General features: G+C 39.8%; 1 protein-coding gene across 9 annotated transcripts in view; it reads left to right on the plus strand.

Moving 5' to 3' along the window:
- The first annotated feature begins 250 nt into the window (after positions 1-250).
- The window catches only part of POU2F1 (POU class 2 homeobox 1), a 189255-nt gene continuing 164858 nt past the window's right edge, over positions 251-24647 (plus strand). For 6 of the 9 annotated variants that reach the window (XR_004348625.1, XR_004348632.1, XM_032623977.1 and 3 more), the window contains exon 1: positions 265-326. Coding sequence is in view for 5 of the 9 variants with exons in the window: in XM_032623977.1 (XP_032479868.1) it covers positions 266-326 (61 nt within the window). In the remaining 4 variants the exon portion in view is untranslated. Of the gene's footprint in view, positions 327-24647 lie in introns of all 9 variants that reach the window. The other 3 variants (XM_032623915.1, XM_032623949.1, XM_032623939.1) reach the window with 3 other exon arrangements.

Here is a 24647-nt window from a genome sequence, read left to right on the forward strand (position 1 = left end):
AAAAGAAGCGAAGGGGTGACTGGCAGGTTGAGGGCGCTTTAGCTACTGAAGAACCACAGCGGCCAGGGGGCGCGTGCGCAGAGCGCCCGAAGGGGTGGGGCTCTTCCAAGGGGACGGCCTCGCGCGCCCCCTGGCGCGCGCCCGGGGAGAGGAGGGAGCAGGAGGGGGCGGAGAGGAGGGAGGAGGCATGGAGGGCGGGAGGGGGGAGGGGAGCCGGAGCGAGGGAGGGTTTATCGACCGGGCGATTTTGGTTAAAATATTCAAAATGGCGGACGGAGGAGCAGCGAGTCAAGATGAGAGTTCAGCCGCGGCGGCAGCAGCAGCAGGTAATCATTACAGCATTTTACATATTCATATTCATACTCAACCCCGGCTCCCGCTGCCCCCCCCCCCCGCGACTTAGCATAATTTATTAGTACTCAGGATTATTATAATTAACGGCGGGGAGATGGGGGGCCGGGGAGCACGGAACCCCTGCCGGGCGCCGAACGGAGGGGGGAAAGAGGCTCGGAGAGGCCAGGCGGAGGGGGAAGACAAGGGGCAAAGGGGGCTGCGATCCACCGCGCTCCTCCTGCCCCAGCCCACCCCGCTGCCGGCTCGCCCGCCCGCCGGCACCGGCCCTCCTTCTCTGCCGGCCGCCGCCGCCGCCGCCTCCTCGCCGCCGAGCCCGAACCCGAGCGGGTCCGCGGCGGGGCCGCGGGGCCGGGGCAGACGGAGAGGACAATAAAGACATTTTACATATTCATAGCTGCTGGGGCGGCGGGGCGCGGCGGGGCGCGGGCGGGCGACCCGGGCCGGGCGGGCGCGGGTTGGGGGGGGCGTGGAGGGGGAATGGAGGTGGCGGCGAGCACAATGCCGGGGAGGCGGCGGGGCCGGAGCGGACCCCGGCGGCCGGACAGCCGCACGCGTCCTCCCCCCGGGAGCGGGCCGGGGCGGGGGGGCGCTGCCCACGCGGGGGGCGGCCCGGAGGGCGGCCGGGGGTGCGCCTGTGGAGAGCGCTCTGCCGGCGCCCGAGCCCCGCCGCCGCACCGGGGCCCGAGCGGGGCTGAGCCCGGGGGTCACGGACTCGGGCACCTCGGCCGCGCCCCACTTATCTCCAGTGTAGCGGCCTGACCCGAGCCAGGCCTGCGCTGTAGGTGGGTAGGGGTGAGCGGTCGCGGGCGCTGCGAGGTGGCCTCGGGGCGGAGGGGGTGGGGAGCCCGCGCAGGGGTCCGCTTCTCCCCCTTGGGGGCGGACTGGGTTGAAAGCGGCCCTTGGGGAAAGTTGCCCTCCGAGGGGCAGGTCCTGCCGGGCCGCCCCATGTGCTCCGGGCCAGCGGTAAGGGGTCTCAGTGGGTCCTGGTAAAGCCCCCTGTCCCCGGGCAGCCGTGGATTCCTGAGGGAGTTGGGCTGAAGGTGCTTGGCGCGGTCTGATCTCTGTTTCCCCCTGCCCCTTCCCGCCCCCCCTCCGCCTCTGCGCTTGACCCGGACCGACGGGGCCCGGGGCCCTCGAGCGCCTCTCGCTCCCAGGCCCCAGAAGCGCCCGCAGGCCTCCCAGGACCTCTGATGTAAAGCGCTGCCCTCCTGCCCCTGCCCCAGAGCCGGCTGGGCTGACAAGTTGATAATATTCTTGGTTTCCCCTCTCCGGCTGGGAGTTGGATAGGGGCGGGGATCCCCCTCCCTGGTTCTGTACTCCTGTTTTCTTGCTGGGTGCTGGGTCCTCTCGATTCTCTGGTTAGCTGAACCTCTCTAATTTGAATAATGTCTAATTCGGGGAGGTTTATATTATTGAAATGGCCGCCTGGCTTTCCCCGCCTCTCATGTTTAGTAATTCAGACCTTTAATAACAGCCACTCACAGCCCAACGCCGTGTTTATATTTTACATTCGCCCCATGTGCTTTTGTGGTTCGATATGATTCTTTTTTTTTTTTCCTTGGCAATCCACAGGGCTCTGAGATCAAACCCAGGCTGTGCTGGGAAGAGAAGGGGGAGAGCTAGGCCTTGGCTCCTCTAGCAGTGGCCTAGGCCTCATGTTCTCTGCCGCTTGATTTATTTACTAATAACCAAAATGACTCTCGCCCCCCCACCAACTTCCACACACATACCCCTACTCCGCGGGCAAAACAAACCCTCTTGGGGCCTTAGCAGCGTTCAGACAGCTCCGAGCTAAGCATCAGCTCTGTCGTGTTTTGTTTTCTCTTAAAAAGACTTTCTTAGAGTTTGCTGTAATATTGGGCCTAAGAAAAAAAAATCCATGACTTCTCATTTTCAGAGGCGAATGAAACCTATTTTGGTTTAATACAAATAAATCACTTTGTTTTGGGGCTAGTTCACCCCTGCCCCTTGGCTCCTACCCCCAAGTTAAACACTTTCAGGCTTTGTAAAGGTCTGCAGGATTTGTAGAAACCAGTCGTTTTTTCTAGGAGTTGTAGAATAGGTAGGTATTTTAGAAATTCCAATTAACAGCACTTTCAAAATTCCTCAGTGCTGCCTTCGCTTTTCAGCCTCTTCATTCTAATTTAAAATGGGCTGATATTAATTTTGTGCTATCACTGTCATAGACTTGCTTATTTTAATTGTAGCACTCCTGAAAACAGAAATGGGGTTATGTTTTTTTTTGAGTGTTTGTGTCATGGTTAAATGAGTGAAAATAGAAGAATAAACACAGGCACTGTGTCTACCCTGATCTTGGAACTTACTCCCCTCCCAGCACACCGACCCCTCATTCTTTAAGTTGCCAGGATTGATTTTATGTTTTATGTAGACTTAGGACATTTGGTCTGTGAAAGGCAGATGAACGTTTGCTATTTAAAGAAATAGTAATTTTGATTTGGGGGCTTTCCCTCGGTAAAGTTCTCTTTCTTTTTTATTTTGTATAGTTCTAATGTGTTTTTTAAAAACATGGTGTTGCTTCTCATTGGTGGATTTTTAACCCTGGCTAGTAAAGTATCAGAGAAGTGTTGTTTAACACCAATGTGTTTAACCTTTGAAATTATGTTAAGGCACTTGATGGTCAGTTGCGAGATACATATTTTGTGAGACATTAGTCTTCAGTTTAATTGACAACAAAATTCTAGATTTAATGGGCTAAAAGCAAGCCAATTTCAAATAACCAGTTCTTACTATTCTTTTACCTCCACTACGCTGGCCCTGAATGCAGCAGGAAAAAAAAAATCTGTAGCTTTCATGAGAATGTTCAGGTGAATAACTGCTTCAGAGACCTGAAGCATGAGGTTGGATAGACCAAAAAACAGTAATATGATTTCATGCCTTCAATAGCATATGTGTTTGCACCCGATTCCCAAGATGTGGTCAAACTGATGATGTCATTGAACAGAGGACAAGGTGCAGCTAATTTGATTTATTGTCCTGAGGTGAAGTGTAGCAGTGAAACCTTCTCATAGGAAAACCATTTATCTCAGGACAGTTTCCTTTATAGCTGCAATTTAACCACTACCAAGGCTGTAGATATTTTATCCAAGATGATAAAATGTACATTGCCTTTTACAAACAAAATTTTTTTCTTACAGTTTTTGTGATACAGGAAAGGATGACTATTGTTAACTGGACTTATATTTTGGTTGGCTTTCCATGCTATTGTAAAAATTCATTTCCTCAAATTCTCATTTGGAGACTATGGTTTTAAATAAGTATAATCACAGAAGTGATCCATGAGCATGCTTTAGATAGGTTCTTTATAATCCCCCAAACTCCGGTAAGAAGCTGTGTTTCTTGATTTAATCAGAGCATAGCCTGGGATAAAGGAGAGATCATACTGGCCTTAGTAGCTATTTCAATGAGTAAAGTGAACTTGATGAGGATGAGGGCTGTATATTCTGTTACGTTGAAATTATAGTGTTTAAGATAAGGTAGAATACTTACAGTAAAGCATGTGCTTTGCAAACAGATTTTTAAAAAAATAATTCAGAATTCTTTTTGGATTGTCTTAATTTAGTCTAGACAAGTTGTGCATTTTATTTTGATTGATTAGTGATTTTTAAAATTGTTCCACTGTGAGATAGTGATTCCACATATGATTTTTGACCTATAAGATTTTCCTGTCAGGCATTTTCCATCATATTTTTAACTAGTTTATCTTAAAGTGATGATTAAAATGTCCTGGGAATGTGGTAGAATTGCTGTGACTTATTCCTAACTCTAACTTGTGAGCCAAGCTTGATAGAGTATTTTAGGTTACTTTTGAGCCTTCATAAGTTTATAACCTGCCTGTCTCCTTTTATATCTGTCAGGTGGCTTCCCACGAGTTTTCAGAAAACCCATTGTTACTTCCTTCTTAACTTGCCCCATCTAGTAATTATAATGGTACTTATGAATTTAGGTCTTGAAAATTTATGTAACAGCTGACCAAATATTCTTAATTTCTAAAAGGACCGTTCTTCCAAGCCATTACTGTTCAAGTAATTTTCAACCTCGGCCCCAAACTAATTTCTAATTCCTTCCATTTTGTCATTGTCAAAAATCCCAGTAGTCAAGGAAAAAACAAATAGCGACTATTATTCAGGTTTAAATGGTGTCGTATTCTGCCATATTTTAAATTCACTATTCTCTGCTTCGATAGGCAGTATAAAGAAGAAGGAATAAAATGTGTTTCATTGCTGCATAGGTTGAAGTAACTGTTAATCTGTTATTCATCTGGTCGGTGGATTTTGGAATAAGTTTAGGACTCAATGTTAAATTGCTCTTATAAAGCCACCAAAGATGTTTAAAGGAGCCTTGAATATCTTAAGCAGGTGGTTCTAAAATGACAGAACTGGAAATTTGAATGTTGCCTTTCATAAGTATTTTCCATTAAAAATGAAACATTTAAAATTTCTTGAATCTGTATTGCTTGATCTTGAGTTTAGGTGTGTGGGTTTGTGTGTTTAAGTTGTGTTTTTAAAATTGGTCTCTCACTTTCATGAATGTCTGTTCCTTTGTACTAGGAGGACTATAATATAATGTAGTAGTGATTGCCTTAATGTTATCAGTTATTTTTGTTTTGTTTTTAATGTTGAAAGCCCACAGCTTTAGTCTTCTTTCAAGCACTATTAAAATTAATTTTCTTTTAAAATACTGGTGTATGACTGTCATTAATTTGCTTTTATACAGGTGTTGGTTCAGTTACAGTTTTTGTGATTAGTAAAGACTTACTATGAAGCCTAATTTTAAGCAGGAATGTGTTTTCCTAATGGAAATGATTGTATTTAGAACTATTTAAATAATTATTGTTTGCAGAACAAGTCACAGACAAAACATGTCTCTTTTTGGCCACCCATGTTCTTGTTTGTTTTGGCTCCTTTAATGGTAAATGCCTGAGCAAACATGTTTATTACTTATTTCTCAAGGAAATCTAATATTAGGTATTAGAGTGTGGATTTGATTGTTATACATCTGCCTTATTTGAGTTTCTGTATCCCTCCTAAATGAATCCTTTTGTCCTTTTCCTCTTTATAGGGAACTCTTTGGGCTAGAATTTTGCTTAATTCTTATCCTGATTGTGTTGCTTAAAAATATCTTTTTGAGTGAAATCAGGGTTGAAAGAGGTAATAATTATGGTTCACAGATTACTTATCCATCTTCTTTTGCTGAATGTTTTTGCACATTGTTGACGTTTTGTAAATAAAGATAGTTGAATAACTTAATAGATTTATATTTCTTCTTAGGAATAAATTGGTTTTATTTTGTACTGAAATATTTCTGACTATGTTCTAAACTGGCAGTGAGCCCTTATAAACTCTTTCGGCGGTAATAGCAATGGAAATAAAAATAGCACGAGTGGAGCCAGTGCTTGACTTACTGATCCATGTACAGTATATTTAGAATTTGGAATATGAGAATTGTCTTGACTTTCAGAACCTCTGATGTGAAGAAGCTCTGTTTATAGAGTTCTGTGTTTTTACCGCAGGATATTAATTTATTGAGCATTGATAAGATATTTGTACTCAGTGACTGATAAAATGCCTTTGTTTTTGTTTTTTTCCCAGTTAAGCAAATACTCAAGTTTTCAGTGTTGCCTAGATTTTGCAGATAGGCCTAGCAATGAGCAAAAGACAAATCAGCAAGCCTCTAGATTTATCAGATTCTTTTTTAAAGTACTATCCAGGAAACTAGATATTCATCCAGAAGGGGATACATAATATTAATTTTTAAAATGACAATGTGAAGCACCAAACTTAGCTCAGTGTGAATGTTGGTAGTAGATTTACTCAGCCTGTGATATTGAAAGTCCTTGCAAGTACAGTTTAATTTGTCACATGATTTATTTCATAATTCTCTGTGTAACTTCATTGGTTTTTTATGTTGGAGTCATGGCTTTACTATATAAAGTTAAATCATTAAGTTGGTAAAATAATAAAAATTATGGGTAGGCCTTTTTTTCTTTGGACTGGTGAGCTTTCTCATTGCAACAGAAGGTATAAACAGGAATGGCTAGGAAGTGAACATTTTGTTGTGTATGTTAAACAGCTCAATTGTTTTTGGGACTTCCCTGGCCATACAGTGGTTGAGACTCTGAGCTTCCAAGGCAGGGAGCTGAGGGTTTGATCCCTGGTTAGGGAACTAAGATCCCACATGCCAAAAAACAAAACAAAACAGCTCAATTGTTTTTAACACGTGGTCATCTCCTCAAGAAACGGAGTTGTACTGACTAGCTTTCTAATCTGCAGAGTGAATATATTTTTTAGAGAAAAGTGACTTAGCTATTTTCTTGTTTTAGTATACTTATTTTAATAGTCTGCTTAGTGAAAAAATGCTTTTTTTTTGCTGATTCATACTGCAGTAGGCAAGTATATTTTAATCAGCCTTTTAAAAATAATTATTTAAACATTTCTTAGCTTGCAAAAAAATATCTGCTGCTTTGTACGTGGTCCCTATGCCAGTTGTCTTTGGGGCTAACAAGGGAATATAAGACTTAGCTGTGGAAGACTCTGCTGTGGCATTTACTTAGCAGGGAAAAATTTTAAAGCAATGTATATACAGTTGGCCCTCCACATTGGTGAGTTTGGTATCCGTGAATTCAACCAACCGCAGATCGAAAATATTGGAAAGAAATATTCCAGAAAGCTCCAAAAAGCAAAGCTTGAATTTGTTGTACCTGGCAACTATTTACTTAGCATTTACATTGTATTCAGTATTATAACTAATCTAGAGATGATTTAAAGTATGTAAGAGGATGGGCATAAGTTATATGCAAATATAACACCCTCTTATATAAGGAACTTGAGCATCCCTGGGTTTTGGTATCCTTGAAGATTCTGGAACCAATCACCTGTGGTTACCAAGGGATAATTGTAATTACATATTAAAATATATAATAGATAATAATGATCAGAGTAGAAGTCAAAGTGTGTCCAAGTGTGTAGGAACCAAAGCGTCCTAGAACTGTTATAGCTGGAAGGTAATTTAGATACAATCTATCCTAAAACCTTTACAGATGAGGAGGCATTATTCTCAGGCGGTTTAGTGACTTGCCCACAGTCTCTTCACTATTGAGTAATGGATGAGAACACAAGACATTCTAGTCTCCTCCTCCCCATGCCCCCATCTCTCCCTCTACCACATTGCTGCTAGTCAGAGCAGACTTTTAGTAGAAGGTGAGATTTTTAAGCTGAATTTAAAAGGGTGAAAAGAATTTAGAGGAATGGGAAGACATTGCCAGGGAGGTTGTGTTCAAGATTGTGCTGTATACGTAAAAAATGAGGTATTCTATGTGCAGGGAGGCAATTGGAGGTTTCTGAAGTAAGGAATCCTATGACAAAAGCGGTCAGTGTTCTAGGATTAATATGGTGGTGTGCAAGTTGATTTGAAATAGGAAGGGAGAGATTGGATCCATGGAAACCAGTATATAAAAATTAAGGTATGTGGTTTGTTGACTAATTGCTTTAAGCTATAGAGATACAAACATAATAAGACAATTACCGGACCCAAAGAGGCTTTCACTCTAACAATGATGTAATGAAAATAGATAATCCATAGTAAGGATGTTGAGAATGTTGTCCAGTTACATCACACAAAATAAGGACCTTTGGGAGAAATTCTTGCCTAGTCTTTACAGTAAGAACTCTCTTATTTCTGACCAATGGTTTTGTTTTTAGTCTTCTGGACACTGAACTAAATTGACTTTATTTCCTTTTCAAATCAAACTACAGTGTTTAGACCAAATTATTAATCTGAAAGTTTAGATAGGCAATTATGGTATCCATAATTTTTCTTAGCCTCATTCCCAGTTCCATTTTAGGTCCTTAATGTTTTGTTTTGCATTTATTTTATTGCTTCCATCTTTAAACTCCTGTTATTTTGTCTTTTATGTGGGCTACGTTATATCCTTTCTGGAGCAAGGCAGGTATAAATACAATAAAATTACTGTAACCATGACATAATGATACTGTGTGTATTTTTATAGTCCCTTGAAATTTATAGCAGCACTCTGATTTTCATTAACTCATTTGCTCCTTTCAGGAAATATTATTATGCCCATTTTATTTTTGAGTAAAATGAAGCCCAGATTAAGTGACTTTCCCGAGGTTATGTGCTTAATGAGCACAGAACGTGTTTGGGGAATAGCAAGACTTCTAGGTTAGCTATTACTGAGGCTGCATATTGGAGAGTGGTGGAAGGCAGGTTGGGACTCTGTTCTGGAGAGCTCTGAATGCTGTGGGTTGGTGATGCAGGAGTTTGGATTTCATTTGCTTGGCAGTAAGGAATCACTGAAGTTTTTTGCTCTGGACCAAGGAGCCATAATCAAAGTCCTTAAAGTGTTTAGCAGCTACTTAGAGTCAAAGAGGATAGCAGGGTTTTGAGCTTAGATTATCAAAAGCAGTGCCATGAACAGAAGTAGGGGAGTTGGAAGACGGAACCGTTTGGGGGAATAGGCGATGAATTCAATTGTAGACCTGTCGTTTGAGACATGATTGGGTGGCTCTTATGAGGTTGCAAGTTTATTGTGAAAATCAAGAAAGTTTTACTGAATTAAATGTGTGATAAACATACAAATAATAGGATTGAGATTTATGCTCATGCCACTTTGAGTGTGGACTGAGCATTGAGTCTGAACATTGTAAATTCTAGGCATCTCATTTTGGCTTTGACACGGGCTTCAATAGTTGTTTCAACAATAAGATGGTGATAATACCATTGTTACAGGGATGCTGTGGGGAATAACAAATTGATAGCAGAAGCACTTTTAAAGTACTGTAATAGTTTTTCTTACATGAGTACAAGAGTAAAATCAGCAATTTTATTACTTGTGCTGCTGTAGAGAGGGAGAAGCTTTAGCTTTTAGATTGATTCTGTGGGACACCATACTGCAGGTTGTACATTTCCATGTGCAGCCAGCACCTGGGGAGAGGGAGGTACACCCCAATACTCTTGAAAACTACACAATGGAGGTATTGCATTGTGGCAAACATAAACTTGTCCTTGATTTCAGGGCATTTTCTTATCTCACACCCATCCCTGCCTATGCATTCTTATCTTTTACTACTTCCTTAAATAGCATGACTCAACAATTCCACCAGGAAGTCCCCTTATAGGCCCACCACAAACAGTTTCTTTTATCAGGTTTTAAGTTTTTAAAAATCGCCGTAAAACTTTGTGTTGAAGAGCTGTTCTGGGAGGGTGGCTATATTTATTCTGAAGCGTGGGCTCTCCTCTCCTCTCCCACTTCACAGTTCTGTCATATGACCTGAAAGTAAGCCCACTGTTTTGGTCAGTCTGGTGTTTGGGATGCTCTGTGAGAACCTTTGCTCACACGCTCACACTGTCCCCTCCCTTGGAATGTCGTGGTATGTGGTGTGGTATAGTGAAAGTGGAACTTGGAGTTGGGAGACCTGGGTTCCCCCAGGTGACTGGGACAAATTACTTCACCGCTGATTATTTTTTTCTTCTTCTTTTACATTTGTAAATACGAGAGTTTTCAAACAAAAGGCCATTGGAATTCTTTTCAAAATGAATTTTAGGCAGAAGCTTAATGTTAAAAGGTAAGAGTGGAGCTGTTCTGATTGAGATGGGCACAGGGGCAGTGAAAGCATCCTCCCTCTACTCTCCACAGTGGCCCTTAAGACCCTTCCACAGGATCCTTAGGACTCCTGCTGGGTGCACTGTTTGAAAACAGTTATCCTTATTTATCATACGGAACCTATCCGTCCTTTAGTCTATCTCCACAAATAGCTGATCTCTCAAGCCTGTGCTTCTGTCCTACTTTGTCTGAATTTAGCACTTAATTTGTGTTCATTTAGCTAATTCAGCACTTCATTATACACAGTCTTATTTTTTTCTCTAATTGAGTTATATAAGTAAATCTTGTCTCCTCCTAAGAGCCTTGAGAGCAGGAACACACTGCCAGGGACAGAGTAGACATTTAGCAAATGATGCTTGATTGATTAAATTAGGGGTTCTCAATCTTTGCTGGGATAAGACTTGTCCGTGGAACTTTTTCAGGATGCAGAGGCCCAGACCTTACCACCTGAGTTTCTAATAAAAGTAGAGGTCTGGTCATCCATAGTTTTAAAAAGTTTGTAAAAAATGATTCAGTAGCATTGAATGATTGCTTGTTGCATTTCAAAATTATTGCTTACAGTATCTTCAACTTCTCAATGCACTGTAAAGGCTCCATAGTGGAAAGACAAACAGAGAACTAGGAAACTTGGATCCTTATTCTGTTTGTAGCATTATCTAGCTTTATGATGTTGAACAAATCACTTAACTTTTCTGGCCCATAGGATTCTAAATTGACAAATTATGTTTTATTTTCATACTTTGTTTTTCTTTTTAAGCTGTGGCGTTCTTCAAAACATGTTTTTGGGTGAAAACCAGTAAACACAACAGATACTTTCAGTAGCTTGGCTTCCATCTGAATACCATTTTAATAGACGTATTAAGAATACAGAACATGATAGGCTTGATCCTAACTCAGCAGCAGAGCTAAAACATATGGGGAGTCTGAAATGGTAGTATTTAGATTTTAAACTTGAAACATCTTACTAGAATGTGAATGAACAATAACAGTAAGCTAATCAGGAACTGTAATATGTGAGCATGAACTGGATTATAATTAACCAACCTGACTGGTCCTTCTGCATTCATTTAATTCAATAAATATAGAGCTTTCTTCTATTCCTTGTCATGCACCCAGCACTGGAGAAAGTAGTGAATAAGACAGATACTGTCTCTGTCCTCTCAAAGCTTACAGCATGTTGGGCAAGTCATACATTAAATAACACTGTTCACAGTTAATTGAGTAAAATATGGGAGATTCAGAATACTCTGAATAAGATAGGGACATAAGCGTAAGATAGGGACACCTAATCTGGACAAAAGGATTTAGGAAGGGCTTCTGAGGAAGCAGTGTTTACACTGAGACATGAAGGGTGACTGAAAGTTAACAGTTCAAGTCTGGGAGTAGGAAGTGCGGTTGAAAATGTTGCAAAGGGAGCAACATATACATAATTCTTGAAACAGTGAAAATGCGGCACTTTCAAGGAACTGAAGTTCGGCCTGGCTGGTCCAGGAAGAGTAAGATTTAGCTGAAGAGCTGAAGATGATTTCCAAATTATGAGGCTATTTTCATGATCTTTGTCCCGTTTTAGTGGCCAAATACACAGGCAAAATTTGTGGAAGAGATTCCATAACTTCTAACAAATGTATTAATTTCTAGTGATAACAGTAATAAATAATGTTTACCAAGTCTTTGTGCCAGTTACTAAGCTTTACATGCATTTTCATATTAATCTTCACAATGACCCCATGAAGTGTGTACAGGTGTCATCTTCTTCATCTTTCAGGTGAGAAAACTATACAGTGTAAAGAGGCTAAGTGGTACACCTAGGTCTCTGACCTATTTGGAATAGCTGTATGCAATTAAGCGCATTACTATGCTCTTAACCATTAACTTCTGCTTCTAGTCAAGTTGAATGATGAACTATTTAGCAACTATTTCTGAGTTTATCCTTAGTGCTCTTATGCAGTTCCCAGTTCCAGATTGTGTGGTCTAGAATCGGTGGTGCACTCATCTCCATCTTGCAGTTTGGGGATATGGACAATTGGTTAGCAGATTTAATATTAACCTAGCTTTCAAGCATATCCAGTTGTTGATTATAAAAATATTTTGAAGCTGTTTGTATATAGATTGCTGATTCTGGTAATCCATAAATCCTGAACATTTTGGAATTATATTTTAAACTGAAGCTACTTGCCGATGTTAACATCCAGATAATTTTCATTTGGGGCATCATTTATTTTTTTTGTTGTTGGCTAGATAGGAAATCAGGACGTGTGTAAAATATTTTAATGTTTCTCAAATGAGTTGTGACTTAAAATTGATATGCTGGCAAGTACTGGGGATTTGTTTACTACTCCCCTTCCCCCCACCAAGCTGTAATTAAGCCAGCTTTCAGTTGAAGAAACATGACAGTTGATTATTGTTTCTGATAAGTTAGTCATTTAATGGTATTGGTATTCCCTGTCATATACACCCTGCTTAATCCTTCCCCGTATCACCCTGTTTATTGTTACAGTGTTTGTGTCTGAAACATTTTTCTTTACACCACGGTGCAGAGGTACTTCCCTCTGAGTGCTTCTTCATGCAGTCAGCCAAGAAGTCTGTTTTGGCAGACTGTAATATATATTAACTCATATGCCAATCACTGTTAGTTAGGAAGGAATTGGTGAAAATCCTCTGATGTTATGAGAGACATTGTAAACATCACAGAAGCCTGAGAAGACAAGTTAACAATTTTATGAGTATTGCTGGAGGAAATCATGGTGTGATTTCAGAGGATTAGACTGTAGTGTCAGAGCCATTGCCAGTTCCATGATGCTGGAATCGCATCTTAATAGTTCCATCCTGCTATAAGACCCAGTATGGTGCTGATTCAGTGATTGAACCCCTTTCCTGGAATGCTCCTGTGGGTGTGCAGACCCATGTACCCTAATTAGATGCACAGTGCATCCACATCCATGCTCATACCCCAGGTGTGCCTGCCCCTCTCATGTATGTGTACATAATTTAAAAAGGAGGGACTTCCCTGGTGGTGCAGTGGTTTAGAATCCCCCTGCCAATGCAGGGGACAGGGGTTTGAGCCCTGGCCCAGGAAAATCCCACCTGCCATGGGGCAGCTAAGCCCGTGCACCAGAACTCCGTGCTCTAGAGCCCACGAACCACAACTACTGAAGCCCGCACGCCTAGAGCCCATGCTCTGCAGCAAGAGAAGCCACTGCAATGAGAAGCCTGCGCACTGCAAAGAAGAGTAGCCCCCGCTCACCGCAACTAGAGAAAGCCCGCGTGCAGCAACGAAGACCCAACACAGCCATAAATAAATTGATTAAAAAAAAAGAAAAAAGCAGTCAGTGTACATCCTACTTTTTTTTTTTTTTTAAAACATGGTTCCCGGGCTTCCCTGGTGGTGCAGTGGTTGAGAGTCCGCCTGCCGATGCAGGGGACGTGGGTTCGTGCCCCGGTCCAGGAAGATCCCACATGCCGCGGAGCGGCTGGGCCCGTGAGCCATGGCCGCTGAGCCTGCGCGTCCCGAGCCTGTGCTCCGCAACGGGAGAAGCCACAACAGTGAGAGGCCCGCATACCGTAAAAAAAACAAAACAAAACAAAACAAAACATGGTTCCCTATTCTTTAAGATTTACCCAGGTAAATAAACAGTCCTTTTTATTTGCTAGGTACAACCTCTGGGTAATTTCAAGGCTAATCTTTTTTTTTTTTTTTTTTAATATCTTTGAACTTTATTTAGTTGAGTGACTTCTAGTGGCATAAATAACAAGCGATAGCATGATCGTTGAATTATTACTCACAGTGGCTGTAGCTGATCAAGGTTGAGTCGTCTTAGGTTAGTCAAAGAGGCCCCGTGAAGTCAGTGGAGGGGCAGTTTTCACCTTGTCCTACAAAACTGGAAAATATTGACATGTCTGCAGGTTTCAGTTCTTCAAAAACTAACCTAACCTGCCTTTTTACCTAATAATTTTTCACAAATATCCTTCCACACCTTACCTTATCCTTTTTAATGGTTACACATTATTTTATTGTATTGATGGACCAACCTATTTACTTGTTCTTTTTTGGTGTATGTTAGATATTTTCCATAGTTGTAGATACAGTGTTCTGTTTTGTTTTTTTAAAGATAAATCATTAGGAATAGAATTGTAAAATTAAAAAATTACACACTTAAAAATTTTGTACATGTCAGATTGCCCTTGAGAGAGGTACCATTCTATACTTTTACCTATACTACATATTTTATGTACAATATTTTATAGTATCAATTTTTCCTGCAGTGTCTCTTTTAAATTTTTGATATGTTGATAGATGAAGCATTGTTTTAATTTTCATAGTTTTGCTCTAAGTCGAACATCTTATTACATTTTTTTCTGTATATTTTTCAAATGTAATGTAAAACTGATTTACTTGTTTTTTATATTATAGGAAATTTTATTATGCATTATCGCTCTTTTTTTAAACATCTTTATTGGAGTATAATTGCTTTACAGTGGTGTGTTAGTTTCTGCTTTATAACAAAGTGAATCAGCTATACATATACATATATCCCCATATCTCCTCCCTCTTGCATCTCCCTCCCTCCCACCCTCCCTATCCCAACCCTCTAGGTGGTCACAAAGCACTGAGCTGATCTCCCTGTGCTATTCGGCTGCTTCCCACTAGCTATCTGTGTTACATTTGGTAGTGTATATATGTCCATTCCACTCTCTCACTTCGTCCCAGCTTACCCTTCCCCCTCCCCGTGTCCTCAAGTCCATTCTCTACATCTGCGTCTTTATTCCTGTCCTGCCCCTAGGTTCTCCATAACCTCTTTTTTTTTAAGATTCCATATATATGTATTAGCATACGATATTTGTTTTTCTCTTTCCGACTTACTTCATTCACTCTGTATGACAGTCTCTTAAGTCCATCTACCTCACTACAAATAACTCAGTTTCGTTTCTTTTTATGGCTGATATTCCATTGTATATGTGTGCCACATATTCTTTATCCATTCATCTGTCGATGGACACTTAGGTTGCTTCCATCTCCTGGCTATTGTAATTAGAGCTGCAGTGAACATTGTAGTACATGACTCTTTTTGAATTATGGTTTTCTCAGGATATATGCCCAGTAGTGGGATTGCTGGGTCATATGGTAGTTCGATTTTTAGTTTTTTAAGGAACCTCCATACGGTTCTCCATAGTGGCTGTATCAATATACAGTCCCACCAACAGTGCAGGAGGGTTCCCTTTTCTCCACACCCTCTCCAGCATCTGTGGTTTGTAGACTTTTTGATGATGGCCATTCTGACTGGTGTGAGGTGATACCTCGTTGTAGTTTTGATTTGCATTTCTCTAATAATTAATGATAAAACAGTGATTTCTCTCTCTTGTTGTATTACACTAGTTCTGGCCCTTTCATGAAAATGTATAACTTCTTAAATATTCTCTTTGCATGAGTAGCCCCCCCGTAATTAATTCCCATACCTCTTTTGAATAGCAGTTTAGGGACGAGAATAGAGCTGGAGTCTACCCTGGGAACACTTAAACATTCCCTCAGCCTCCACCATGTCCTCCAAACATGCACAGTCTGAGTTAGATACCTCTCCTCTGTTTCTGTAGATCCTATTCTGGCATCTAACTTACTACTTTTAGTTATGGGTTAACTTGTTTCTCTTTTTTATAATAGCTTAATCTCTGTGCCTCAAGGACTACATTTCATCCCTGACATTTAACACATGCTTGCTATGTATTTGATACTCAACAAATATTTATTGAATGATGTTTTTAATTCTCAGATTTTTTTCTAGCAATATACCTTTAATAGCAGAGGAGAATGAACTTGTATCCTGAGAGAACCTGGGAAAAACTGTGGTGGCCCATATAATTTAAAATTATTAGCTATGAATTCTTTATTCTCTTTCGTTATGTATTGGTGATTGTTTTATATATCAAATATTTTAAATTATTCAGCTTTTCAGTAAAATTTACTTTCCAGGAAGACAAGCATGTTTATCCTATGGCTTCAAGTACTCTACCAGAGATCCTTGGCAAATCAGTCTCCTGATAGAGGAAGCACGTATGAAGTGAAAAGAGCATCAGCTCTGGAAGCAGATAGACTTGGGTTTGAATGCTGGCTTTGCCGCCTACTGGCTGTGGGCCACTGGGCTAGTTATTTAGCCTCTTTGTAGTACTTTACCGAATAATCTATTTCATTTAACAAGTTTATTCGTAGTAGATATTTATTGAATGCCTACAATTTGCAAGGCATTGTGCTGTTTGTCAAGTTTGTGATTGTAACAGTCATACTGCTTGCCTTCATGGAGCATCCAGCGTGCCAAAGTTCTCTTCCATGTGACAATTAGCATTTACCCTCCTTACCCTGGATCTGTTGATGATTTCCCATCCACTTATCAGTGCTTCAGCAACAACCAAATCTTACTTATCTGGAACCAGCTGATTTGCAGACTAACCATAGTTTATAAGAAATAGTGCATTTTTGAAAGAATGAGAAATGATCAGCAAAAACATCTACATATATTCTATGTGATCTCTCATTGACCCCTGCCTGGTACTAGATGTATGTACCCCCTTGATAGTCAGATGCTTTACTGGCAGCTGTCTATTAGCTGTTCATTCATAGAGAGGGAATAGTTGCAGGTCATCTGTGGTGCTGTGGTCCTGGAGAGCAGAGCTATGCCTTGCCTTTGCACAAAAATGTTTCTTTTAACAGAAGGGAATTAGAGTGAGCCTAATTTTTTACTCTGCCTGCTCTTCAGACATTTTAATTTTTAATCAGATATTTGGGAGGACAGGGGTGAAGAAGGAATGGAAAGATAATGCAGATTGGGAAGTCTAGGAATTTATTCACTACCTACGAACGTGGAACTGACAGGACTTAAAATCATTTCATTGCTAGATTGAACTGGGGTCTAACCTCCCAGCAAGCTTGGAGTTTTCTGGGGTTTGAGGAACAGGGTATTTCAGGAAGCTGACAATGAGGAGGAAGGTCATTTAACTTCTGAGTGGAGATGGCTCAACAATGTTATGTGTGAACCCCAGTTGACATACAGCAGTGACATCATTGTAGAGTCCCTTGGTTGCTAGGAAAGATGACAGTGACCTTGAAGGAAAGAGGCTGTCTAGCAAAAACATGATCTTGGCATGTCATGGGGTTTAAACACCTGCCTAGATTATGCCAGGTAATTGGAAAGCTGAGAGGTCAGTAGACTCAGATTGTTGCCATGCATAGGGTTTTTCCTAATATTTGGGGGTGGGGAGGAAGAGCTCAGATAAGAAATGGGTTATAACAACAGTCTGTTTTTCCAGGTGTACCGTTTTGGCTATTATCAAGTAATTTTAATGTTTTCTTTATCAATTTTGACTGTTTTATTTTTACTGTTTTTAGTGATACCTGTGGAATAATAAATATTTCTAAATATTGTATGTAACTTTAACCATACAATAAGTTCAAGTTTACACAAAGTCATTTTTAACTACATTGATCTAATTTCTATGAATAAAAAAATTATTTGGGATGTTCTCTGATCTTTCTTCTGTTTCCCTTCTTAATTTCCCTTTCCAGTTTCCCCATGTTAATTGAGAGTTGACTGGTTTTTATTTATTTATTTATTTATTTATTTATTTTTGTGGTATGCGGGCCTCTCACTGCTGTGGCCTCTCCCGTTGCAGAGCACAGGCTCCAGTGGTTTTTATTTTTTAAATCTGTGTATCATACTCTCGAAATCCTTTGTCTCCCTTGACTTCTCATGTGATTTTGTTTTCTGATCCATTAAATTTAAAAAGAACATTTTCCTTATGATGCATTAATGCAAAATTTATCCATTTGTTACATTTTGTCCACCTCAAAATTTAATGTGGTTTGTAGAGATTCATAAACTATAGCAAGAAATGCAAAATAAAAATATAAAATAAAATCAAAATTCTAATGTAAAAATCTAATATTTGCTTTCAGTGGGGCACAAATATTTCTCTAAGCTTCATTGTAGATGGTGCAAAAAAAGAAATCCAGGCAATTTATGTTCATAACATTTGAAAGCAAACAAACCTTTGTTTTAAAAAAGCAGAACTCCTGACACTAAGATCAGAAGGAAATGGCTCCTCAGAGACCTTACAAACAGGACCCCGTGTAATGGAGTGAACAGTGGCCTTACAGTAGTCCTACTATGCATGCACCAACAAACTTCATAAGGCCCCTCTGTAGGCCAGATGCATCATCATTAATAAAGACACTTAACGTGGTGGGGAGACGAGGAGGATTCAAAACAGAGTGTGGCTTAAAAGGGGAAGAGATTTTGGAATAATTAGAAGGATGGAGATGTTGCATATCCTTTAGGCAATCTTCCATAAATATTCTTTCAACTTTGTATAGATTATAAGCTCTGTGAGGACAGGAAGTTTATCCGTTTTGTTCACATTAGTACAGAGTTCAGGGCACAATGTAGGTTATTAAGAAGTCTTTTCAGAATACATATGCACTGGGTTTGAAATTACATTTGTTGGTGCTTATCATTGAAGTTAGATGATCTTGTTCAGGGAGATGGCTACTCAGGCAGCACCGCAAAGGGTAATACCACATGGGCCCGCTCATTGGCGGCCTGATTGTCAGTAAGTTGATTTCGTTACCATACTTACAGGTAATTGAGTTCAATAGAACTGACTCTTGCTAACCAAATACAGAATAGACAAAAATGGAAACAATGCCTGTTTGTGTTAACCTATAAATCTGTTATGAGAAATATAATTGTGAAGTGGACCAGAATTTTTGGCCATTCAGCAGTACATTATCTCACTTTAAGAGAAGCCAAATTGTAATCAGAAGAGTCGCTTAATGACTCTTTTTTGGTCAAGGCCAAAGAAATTAATTAAATATGCTAATGGTTAGGACGTACCTTCTCTGCCGGTTAGGATGTATTTTGCCCTGAACAGTGCTGGACACGTCCTGAAAAATTTTTGTTTTCTAGGCTTCCCATTTCTATTTTTAATTGTTTGCCACTGACAGAAAGAACACTAGGTTAAATAGACTACTTAAAAGCTGTTTTTAAATAAGGGGGAAAGGTTGAAATTTGATATTTGTATTGTTTGTGGATCTAAACTCCCTGTGGTGTTCTTTTTATTTTATTTTATTTTTTTGGCGGTACGTGGGCCTCTCACTGTTGTGGCCTCTCCCAGGAGCACAGGCTCAGTGGTCACGGCTCACGGGCCCAACCACTCTGCAGCCCAGACCGGGGCACGAACCCATGTCCCCTGCATCGGCAGGTGGACTCTCAACCACTGCGCCACCAGGCAAGCCCCCTGTGGTGTTCTTGTTTGCCATGCTGGTAAGGCATAGTTAACTCCCAGTTATAATAAATGATGCTTATCTTGTATAGTTTTCAAAACTTTGCCAGAGTAAAAGAGCCTATCTAAAAGTGCTGTCCATGGGAAACAGTTCAGGTGGTGATTTTAGTGCATACTACAGGTGTACATACACAAAGAAAGCTGTGGTGACTTAACGGTTATATTTTGGCATTGTAGTCACAGTTGAGACTCTCATCCCCTGACCCCTTTTTTATTTTAATTCTAGCAGGTGCTGGGAATGCTCAAAGCAGAATACATAGCTCCTTGAACAACAGCAAGCTTTGAAAAGTGATCACTTTAATGCAGACATGAAAGTTTCCTGTCAGCATTAAACCAGAGTTTAGGAGCCTGGAGTGATGGAAATTGACATTCGGTAGAGCGACCAGGTGGTATTAGGACAGTTGGTTGCCTATTTGAAAAAAAAAAATGTGTGTCAGGGTCATACCTTATACTATACACAAAAATGAATTCTGGAGAGATTAAAGATTTGAATGTTCAAAGAAAAACTCAGAAAAGTACTAAGACAAAAGTAGGAATTTTTATTTAGTTTTAGGCATGGAAAAGCTTTTTGACATGGCGTACAACTCAGATGCCATACAAGGGAAAGATTGATAGGTTTAACTATGTAAAGTATTTAAGGTTCTTCCTGCCAAAAGCCTCTACAAATATAATTAAGTTATATGGAGAAATATAAGTAGCCTATAAGAATGACAGAGTTAATTTTTCTTAATTTATTAAGTATCATTAGACATCAGTAACAAATGACAGGCACCCCAATAGAAGAATGGTCAGAGTATATGAATAGGCAATTCACTGAGAATAAGAATATAAATATATGAACCCTGATTAAGAGCCTCAGCTATAAAGACAACCTTCTTCAAGGCGGAAATATAAAAAACTAAAGGATGAATTGGAAAATGTGTGCTTTGGTAGGGTAGTGAGGAAATTAATGTTAGGGAAAAGGATAGAGTTGAATACTGGCCATGATTTAGAGGTAATTTAGGAGTGTTTATATACATATACCTGTACACACACACACATATATATATGTAATATTTGGTAATTTTATTGCTTTAAAGGAGGAAGATATATTTAAAATCATGAAATAGTTAAGTAGAGAAGGGATTCCTGCCATTCCTGATTTAATATGTACGACAGCAGATAAATGATTTGTTTATGCCTTGGGTAAGCTTGTGTATTAATTGTTAATTTGTTCCAAGATAAGTGTCTCATGGATAATTGAAAATCAGCTATTAACTCACTTTTTCTCGTGCTTTTGCACAAACATCTTTAACAAATGTTCCCAGAGTCCTGATGAAGGTTCTTTTTTGCAGTGGTTTAAAGTCCTTCCCCAGAGTTCTTCAACATTATGTTTATGGGAATATCCATTCTGATTCAGAACTCAACTTCTGGAACTCTTGCATTAGGGACTCCTTGTTTTGTAATAAAATTGTCACCCAGGAGATAGCAGTTAACCTCTCCTCCTTTCCTGTTTTACTCATCTGCCTCATTGGCCAGTGTAAAGCAATAACCTTAGCAGAATGATATCTTCCATTATAACTCATTTGTCTTCTAACAGGCATGTCTCCAAATGGTCTACAGAATCCTTCTTCTAGTGCCAGGTGAAATAACTAAATATTGTATTTAAAAAGAAGGAATCAGAAACCTCCTTGCTTCTAGCTACTGCTGGGTAGTAAACATAGTGAGGTCAGCAAAAAGTTACTTGAGCACATGAAGTGATGCTGTTACAAGAATTTGAAAGCAAAATTTGCTGTGGATAAATAAGTTGACAGCAGGGTTTGTTGTGTGAGCTGAAAAATTAACAGACAACCTCAGTTGGCAGTATTAGCTTAAGATAGAATGGTTCTGGGTAGTATAAAATAACAAGTTATCAAATTTGGTTTTGGCCCATGTGCCAGGCACTGTGCTAAGTGTTTTACATGAATAATCTAATTTAATCCTCACCTCAACTGTGATACTATGATATAGGTATTGTTGAATCTCTGTTTTGTAGATGTGGAAACTAATGTACAAGAAAGTTATGTAATTTTCCAAAGTTAACATCACTAGAAAGTGGTGGACTTTGTTTAAAATAATTTAAGGGTATTGATTCCGGTTTTTAGCTAACATTAGTTGACTTCTCTGTTTGATTGGTTAAGGAAGGTATTTTTAGCAGAAATTCTTTGTTATTGTCAATTGCTTTTCTGCAAGTTTTTGGAAACAAAGTTACCTGTGGGGTGGCAAAATAATTTTAGAGATAATTATGTGTTTAAGTGTTTCTTGCTCCTTTGCACTTTTTTTTTTGCTGTATGCGGGCCTCTCACTGTTGTGGCCTCTCCCGTTGCTGAGCACAAGCTCCGGATGTGCAGGCTCAGTGGCCATGGCTCACGGGCCCAGCCACTCCGCGGCATGTGGGATCTTCCCGGACTGGGGCACGAACCCGTGTCGCCTGCATCGTCAGGCGGACTCTCAACCACTGCGCCACCAGTGAAGCCCTGCACTTTTATAAAGCATTGTGGACATTAATTTTGTATGAATTAAGAAGCATAGTTTTCATGCTTTTTGGTTTTGGAGTTGAGGTATCAATTCTGAGTTGTTCAGCCTATCTAGTGACAGTCAAAATAAATGCCATGAATGAAACTTTCAGCACTCTGAACAGTGATATAAAAGTAAAATAGGACATGGATACCTTTGGAAAGTGTGTGTGTGTGTGTGTGTGTGTACCAGTTTTCTGTTCTGGACCTCATGGAAGAGCTGCTTGCCCTTGTTAAGATGCTGAAAGACTGTTAAAGCTGGTATTTGAAAAATAGATGAAAAGCTGCTGGTGTAAGAACCCAAATCACAGAAGATTCCAAGACCAGCTTTCTCATAGTAAAGGGTAACTTTACTTAGTTACCCTTTGTGTAAAATCAACCCAAATCAGGAGCCACAACTTAATTTATATGGACCCAAGTTTTCATATTTGGAATTGTTACTTGTTTTTACTAGCAAAGTAACAAAGTACAAAACCTTTAGGAGTTTGTGCTAATTGTAATTGTTTTGTTGTGAAACGATACTTCAGATAAAGTAATATATTTATGATGGCCGCTTTTGCATAGGATAAATATATCTGTACATTATAGACAAAATTCAAAATTAATATTAATACATATTAATATGCAAACATGTGGGCATATTCTCTTTCTCTCTCTTAGTCCTTAGTCTCTCAAAATGAATTCTATCTTTATTTGACTCAGTCGAATTTTGAGGAGGTGTCACTTAGTTGAGACCAGATCTTTGTTCTTTAGTGCCACTGTGTAACAGATGTTCACCTGCGTCTATTTCCAGCTCTATTTTACATTTTAACTGGGGCTCTATCGCATGGTAGTTAAGAATAGTAGCCCAGGAATACGACAAATTGGTTTGAATACATGACCAATAACTTTCTTCCTTCAGCAAATTTCATTGCTTACTATATACTAGGCATTATTTTAGGCAGTGAAGAAAACCTGGTCTCTGAGAAATGATCTGTAAATATTCTTCCTCACATAGCTGTGTTTAGAATTAAATGAGATAAAGTACATAGATTGCTGAGCACTTTGCCTGGAAAATGGAATCCACAATTTTTTTTTCCTACCCTGGGATCTGTAAAAATTGTATATGTTATTTCTTATTATTTTTAAATCTTTTGATGACTTGGAACCCTCATAGTAGAAAAGCAAGTATGAACAAGTGCTAACATTTTTAATGTGTCATACAAATTTACAAACATAGAAGGCAAATGATTATCCACATTTGCAAAGGCTCCTTTGATTTTAAAATACTGTCAGTAGATAAGCAGTAAATTGTGGAAGCCTAAATAATTTATTCATATCAAACAAAACAGCAAAATGAACACGATGTTTAATGTTACCTGTAATTTTTATTCTTTGCAAAGTAGATTTTGCTTAATTTTTGTCTTAAGTTCTCCATTTCAAGTAATCATTAGACTTTGGGGTCCTTGAGGGTTTTGAAGAAGCCAAGTTTTGTTAATTTTAGTACCTCATTTTAGCACAGTATTTAGCTCATAGAAGATATTGAGTAAATATTTATTAAACTATTTTCTTGAATTAAATTCATTTCAGGATTGGCAGTCTTCATTTTAACATGTCCCATGTTATTATAATTAGCATCACGCTCACTACCACGAGCATACTGATAGGCCTAGTAAAAGATACAGATGTTAGCAGCTCTTACATAGAACTATTTCTTCTTTTGCTCTCTTATCTGTATCTGCCGTTCATAACTGACCCAGAGTAGAGTCTTCCTGTGTCTTCCCATGTTCTTCTACTCATCCTGGCTCTGAGAATCCTGAGCACTGGACATCTGAGATAGCAAAAGGTCCTCCCTGTATAAGGCTTGCTGAATTGAAGGCTGGAACAATATGAGAATATAAGCTCTGGAGCTTTGAGATTGGGAATACACCTTAGGTTGGAGGGTAGCATGAAAAGGAAAAGGATGAGTTTTTGTGGGTCAGGAATTTGGGCATGTCTTAGCTGGGTCCTCTGCTTCATTCTCTCAAAAGGCCGTAGTCAAGGTGTTGGCCAGAACCATAATCTCACCTGAAGATTCAGCGGGGCAATGACCTGCTTCCCAGGTCACTCACATGGCTGTTGGCTAGGTTCAGTTCCTTCCAGGCAGTTGGCTGGAGGCTGACCTCAGTTCCTTACCATGTGGGCTTCTCCAGCTTGCTTCATCAGAGCAAGCACACAAGAAGAGCTAGAGAGTGCTGGCAGGAAAGGAGTGTTAGAAATCACAGTAGCAATCGCATCCTTTTTGTAATATTCTATTTCTTACAAGCAGATCACTTGGTTCAGCCCACACTCAAGGGGAGAGGACTAACTACACAGGGCACGAATACCAAGAGTTGGGGATTGTTTTGGGTCATCCTAAAAATTGGCATACCACAGGGCCTTCAATAATTTTTAAGAGTGTAAAAGGGCCCTGAGATTAAAAAAAAAAAGAAAATTAGAGAACTACTCATCTAGATATACATTAAATTGGTGGAATATGTGTTGGAAGTAATACTGTCCTTAAAAAAGGTACTCTTTGGAGCAATATCTTGGGCCTGGGAAGTGAAAATGAAATGAGGAAAAACCTCTCCTTTTCGTGGAACTCACTTTCTGAAGGGAGGGATCTTAATATTATTTATTACCTAGTTATTTTTTAGCAACATCTTTTAGGAAGTAACACAAACATGATAGGAAGAAATATCAAATGTTAGAAAAACTAAAAAGTCTCTGAAGCATATCATAGCTGTCATGAGAACACAAAGCACAGTTTTGTTCATAGTCATTGAAACTCCATG

Source organism: Phocoena sinus, chromosome 1 (assembly GCF_008692025.1).
Source record: "Phocoena sinus isolate mPhoSin1 chromosome 1, mPhoSin1.pri, whole genome shotgun sequence".
NCBI classification, from domain to species: Eukaryota; Metazoa; Chordata; class Mammalia; order Artiodactyla; family Phocoenidae; genus Phocoena; species Phocoena sinus.